At 36.8% G+C, this 5,888-nt stretch overlaps 1 protein-coding gene across 3 annotated transcripts; it reads right to left on the bottom strand.

Moving 5' to 3' along the window:
• Nucleotides 1–335: 335 nt before the first annotated feature.
• Nucleotides 336–3,929, bottom strand: tent5c (terminal nucleotidyltransferase 5C). Of its 3 annotated transcripts, none has more exons than XM_063005775.1 (2): nt 3,860–3,929; nt 336–1,622 (listed from the first exon to the last, which is right to left on the bottom strand). In XM_063005775.1, exon 2 carries the CDS (start codon nt 1,601–1,603, stop codon nt 431–433), a length of 1,173 nt encoding a protein of 390 aa, XP_062861845.1. In that variant the 5' UTR covers nt 1,604–1,622; nt 3,860–3,929; the 3' UTR covers nt 336–430. The 3 variants fall into 3 exon arrangements, with proteins under 3 accessions (XP_062861845.1, XP_062861846.1, XP_062861844.1); XM_063005776.1 differs by lacking the exon at nt 3,860–3,929 and adding an exon at nt 3,824–3,841; XM_063005774.1 differs by lacking the exon at nt 3,860–3,929 and adding an exon at nt 3,515–3,748.
• Between the last annotated feature and the right edge of the window lie 1,959 nt (nt 3,930–5,888).

Raw genomic sequence — 5,888 nt, 5'->3', positions numbered from 1 at the left:
CTGCCATTTAAACCTGTGCTCATTTTTTTTGAAACCCAAATCTTATTTTATACTTTTTTTTTCCAATTTATACAGTTTTGTTGTTTTTTTCCTACATTTTCTATTTTATCACAAGTAGCAACATCCCTTAAACATTTTATTCACCCCTTAAGTTAATTTAACATTAAGGAGGCATTAAGGCACAATATTTTTAGTAAGAATACAGGTAACAAAGACTTTTTGGCAATATATGTATAATCTGAGGACTGAAATATACTACTTTGGATACAAGTGTCTTGATATGTTGTCATAATTAGGACCCAAAAAAAAAAAAAAAAAAAAGTAAATGACAAAGATTTGTCTTTAAATATATCATTTATGTCCCCATGGGGAAATACGATTTATGCCCAACTAGTCCGTTTTTTTATTAATAAAGCATCTGTCGAGTGTCTCATTTACACTGCAGCCAGGTAGGAATGGACTGGTTACATGAGGCCACATAGTAATTACTGAAGTTTAGGTCTCTGACATAAGGTGCTGGCTGGTAGTAACAGGTCACATTTGATGCATCAGGTATGGCGTTCTGTTCTGCGAGCACTCGAAAAGCTGTGAATGATATAAGGTCAAGTGTCTGTTTCCTCTCGTGGTTCATGAGGCAGACTGTGCTCTCGTTGACAACTCTCCTCAAGATTAGAAGGTAGTCATACTTGCTCTTCTCCTCACCTACAAAGTGACTCTGCAGGTAGGCCTCAAGTTTTCTCTGCTGCTCACCGATGTCAGGAAAATCGATGAAAAAGCGAGAGCACATGTACCGCTCTAATGCTTTGAACTCTTCTTCATCTGTGGGCCTGAAGTCTCTCACCAGGAGGTTACAATATTTTAACAATCCACCTCCACGAATCTCCTCTGGCCTTTTCGTGGCGATCAGCTTGTTTTTGAGGTGCTCTAGAGCCACAGCGAAGTCACCGTAAACGCTCTCCACTACCACAGAGGGGTGGAAATGCTGAGACACTACCTTTTCAGAGACATCATAATGGACCAGCATAGAGTCCAGAATAATTTGAAAGGAATCCACACTGAATTCAAACTGCCTGCGGATTGAGTCCACGAACTTGAGCTCTACATTGCGACCGTTGTTGTTGGACAAAGAGATAAGGGACCAGCGGTCTTGCTCGGTGTACACTTTAACCAGCTTCTGTACGTAGGCCTCTTTTAGAGTCATGTGTGTGATCTTCTCCTTGTTAACACCTTCTGGCAAGAAGTCCAACAAAGTGCCCAACACAACATCTTTTATCAGCTGAAAGTCAGTCTCCTTGGGAAGATCAACCCTGAAGATAATATCCAGATCTTTGTAACTCCAGCCAATGTCCTTGACTAGCACGTGGCTAGCTGTAGAGCCATTTAAACGGATGTCTTTTACTTGAATGTCCCTCTGGTCAAGCCGATCGCGTACCATCTGCACTATGTCCTTCAGACGCACCTCGAGTGTGGGGAAGTTGCCACGACCATGCACTGGTACTGGTTCAGTCAGGACCTCATCCAGCCGGCTCACCTGCTCCCAGGTAAGCACGCTGTAAGAATCACTCTCGTTGCTGGATGAGGCCTTGGTTTTGTCTGCCATCATTTAAGTTTTCTTAGAGAAACTGAAAGGAAAAAAAAAAAAATAATAATAATTTAGGTCAGGTAGACGAAAAGAAAATGATAAAGTAGGAGATGTAACAAGGACAATACATATGAATTCACAGTATGCTTTTTTTAAACCACAATTTTTTTTATGATGTCATTTTAAAGGTGCAGTAGGTTTTTTTTAAAACACTCCATGTTGCCCTTAAGAGCAAGACATTACACAGAGTTGTTTTAAATTTTTAGACATTTATTTATTTTTACTTAAGTCATCCTGGATTGCCACCTGATCATTATGCACTACCTGACTAACTTAAATGTGCCTCGTTACTTCATGTTACTGAGTTGCTAACAGTTCTGCCAGGAATATCTTTTTAACTAACCAAGTTACATAATATTTCATTAATAACACAGCTGATCTTTGCGTGATTAACAGTGTTGCAATGTCTATTAACAAGGACCGTTTCCACAATACACAAAAGAAGAAAATCTTAGTGAGGATTGACCAACCATAATGAATCAACCAAAGTGGATTAGCACACACCTTCACTAAAAACACAAGACTACAAGTCACATAACTGTCAATTATGTGTGGTTAGAACTGAAGGCCTGTTGATAACCTGTCCATGCCTGAAAACTTGAGTTTAACCTTGATATTGGTCACCCTAGCCCTGCTATGTTTTCACCCAATGTGAGAATAATCTAAATTGAAAAGACTATTACAAATAAATATGGAGTAAGTTATTCAAAATGAAATTCCAGATGCCTCAATTTCCTTCCCATGTTAAAATGTATAAAGGTATAAATAACTAATAAGTTAAAATGAGCTCAATATTAATTTCAGGTGGCAGTTCAATTACCAACGACACAATGAGCATAGCAAATGGAAGTGTAAAGGTACTTAAAGCATAAAAACTGATTACATTTAATGTTTGACAATACATGAAAATGTAATCATGATAACTGGATTAAATAAAAGTGATCAGTGATTATGTAATGAAGTGTAACCTCCCCTACATCTGAACTTGGTATTTGTGAAATATTTCTACTAAACATTAGAGATAATGACTCAACAAGGGAGTTATTACATAAGAGATATCATATCTAGAAATAGTGATGGAGGCAGCTGAATGTACAGATAAACATGTAAACTTTGGATCAGAACAGCAAACCTCCCAGCCTGCCTACCCCCCCCCCCCCCCCCCCCAACCAACCCCCTTACCCCCGACCAACACTCACTCAGCTTCCATTAACATTAAACAGCTTCCATTAACTATTGAGAATTATTACAAAACTTTTTGCACCAGACACTGAACCACACTTACTCTACAAATACACGTAAAGTAGGGAGTTTGGCATGGAAATAAACAAAAGCACAAACAACTAGAGCTGATGTGAAGTTTAGAGAGGAGTTTAAAACGTGCTGCGCAGCTTTAAATTAATACGAAAGCAAACTACGTGTAGATTTGGCCATTTACTTTACTATAAAAAAAAAAAATACATCATAATTTCTTTTAAAAATTGTTCCTTTACTCTAGTCCAGGACGCCTAATGCCCAGCTGGGTTTTAATAAAACACTTAGCTGTAAAAGTCGTCGTTTCAGGTGCGACGTTCCGTGCTGCGCAGCACGAACACGTGACATTCATCAGGACAGTACATTCAGAATATAAGCGAAGCTACAAACTTCCATTCTACTCTTTTAAAACACAGTTAACCTTTATATTAACTTTTATATTTATATTACATAATTTACCTCAAGCCAATTCCAAACAAACGAACCCGTAAAATAAAGATTTTTTTTACTTCACACTACACAACCACGCAAAAAGAGTCCACTTTCGCCCACAAACAGGCTAAAACGCATAAAACAGACAAGTTGTACAAAAACGCAAAAAAAAAAAAGTTTCCAAACCTGCTGTAGAAAGTTAGTCCACTTGAAGTTCTTAACAAAGCAGTAAAGAAAAAGAAGTAAAGTTTAGCACAGGCTGCTCCATCCACACACTCAGCTTTATCTCTGCACGACCGGCCTCGACTCACAACAACTCTGTTCTGAACTCAGCCTGCTGCACCACCTACTTATAGACCGAACAGCCTACTGGGTAAAACTTCAAACTATTCCGCTCCACCCTCCACATGACCACGCACTAGCTTTTCTTAACCTGACCCTGTACTGCTATTTAAAATACACTGACATGAATATAATTAAAACTATAATTAAAACCTGCAGCGTGTGGGCCGCTCTGTAGCACATGCTTACCACCGATGATCCCAAGTCTGTGTATGAATTTAAAAACACACATGTGTTTATGTGTGTTACACACACACACACACACACACACACACAACCTTGTATCAATGCGCTTAGCGAACCTCTGATTGGCTAAGCAGATTTTTTGTGTTGCCGGGTAACCACAAGCTGATTGTAGTGATGGGCATTCTGAATCGTTATAGTGAGTCATATTAATTGACTCAGTTCATTATAAGAGTCGGCTCTTTTAGCTACCAGAATGCTCTTCGTTCCGTAACGTCTTTTCAGCAACGGATCTTTGGACTTTGTGTCTCATATCTGGAACCTTAATCGTTATACATCTTGCATTACTTAATCAATGTTGTATAAGGTACACAACACTCATAGTTCAATTTAAAATAAAAAATACTTTGCTGAAAATCAATCCAAGTAAAAGGAAATCCATAAGGAAGAAAAATGTGTGCTTAATTAATAATAATAATAATACTAATAAAATATAATGGAATAACAAATTAATACAATTTGTTTTTATTTAAACAAAAAATACATTCTGAGTTTTTTTCTTTCATGTCAAACCAACTTATTTGTTCCATAAGATTTTCAATTGTCACTTTAGTTGTTTGTCAATGTCAAGCTTACCAATCCACACTACTATACTAATTAGACCAAAGGAGCAGTTTACATTTACATTTTCAGCATTTAGCACACTCTTTTATCCAAAGCAACTTACAATTATGACTGAACACGATTTGAGCAATTGAGGGTCAAGGGGCTTGTTGAGGGGCCCAACAGTGGCAATTTGGCGGTGGTGGGGCTTGAACCAGCAACCTTCTGATTACTTGTCCAGTACCTTAACCACTGAGCTACCACTGCCCAGTTTGTAATAACTTGAACACATAGAAAAGTTATTTACTGATAAATGCAAAGAAGTACAGAACTTTGATTTTGATAATAATTTAACCCACATTCTCATTTGAAACAAATAAAACTGTTTTTAACATTGTTTCAGATTGTGTGCAACAGGGTTAAAGTGTTATATGGACTAACATTACATTATTTTGTTCCATGTCTTATCTTCTCTCTATATAAAGAATGCTATACAATTAACTTAATACAAGTCACCGTATTGTAGGGATGAGCCATGTTTGCAGGCCATAATATTAAATAAATATAATATTACACCTTTCATCCAGGCTAATGGTGAAGGGTGTCAATCACATTTGACAAGTTTTACAGGAAAAAGATGTTGACTTCAGCCTCTGTTGCTTCTTGTTTATGGATTTATGATTGCTCACCTGCACTTGTTTTAAGATTGGTCAATCAACTTGACATTTATTTTTTTCTATAATACATTATTATTATAAAAAGGTTATATATATGACCACATATACACACTATTAATCTAACTTTTTGTAACTTTTGATTCTTTTAAACATCATGCACCACAACTAACAAATGACTTTTACTATGCTTTCAAGAAAAGTCAGCAGGCATTGTTTTCTTAAGGAGACCCAAAGTGTTGCAGTTACAGTTACGTAGACCATACACAATACCAACAAAAGGATATGATTTCATTTTACATTACAACTTACAGTGTACTATGCAGTGCAGACAAACATTATACACATGTCCATTTACAATTTTACAGTGTTCTTCTGTAGATCTTGGTTTAAGCCTTGTGTGTGGTCACATTCCAAGTTTGGAATGTTTTCCTTTTGTCTGTGTGGATTTCCTTTTACATTCCAAAAAATACAGATGATAGATTGGCTGCTTCCAACTCCCCTAGGTGTAAGTAAATGGGTATGTTCCTGCCTTCCACCTTGTGCTCAGTTTTTTCTGGTACACTCCAAAACTGCTACAACCCCAGTTAAAATAAAACATTTATAATATATACATTAATGAATACATTTTAATAAAGTGGACTTGATGTCTGGGGTTGTTGATATGATGTTCAGATAGTTCCTGGTAGATAATACTTACATATAAGTCTGCAATAAGTCTTCAATAAGCATTGTTTCATTCAAATTGTCTTTAATAA

This window comes from Trichomycterus rosablanca, chromosome 12 (genome assembly GCF_030014385.1).
Source record: "Trichomycterus rosablanca isolate fTriRos1 chromosome 12, fTriRos1.hap1, whole genome shotgun sequence".
NCBI classification, from domain to species: Eukaryota; Metazoa; Chordata; class Actinopteri; order Siluriformes; family Trichomycteridae; genus Trichomycterus; species Trichomycterus rosablanca.
The sequence above is the reverse complement of the archived record's forward strand: the minus strand, read 5'-3'. Positions and strand labels throughout refer to the sequence as shown.

What these genes read in the sequence shown, in the direction of transcription:
- tent5c (XM_063005775.1), bottom strand. Translation starts at nt 1,603, where the DNA reads ATGATGGCAGACAAAACCAAGGCCTCATCCAGCAACGAGAGTGATTCT.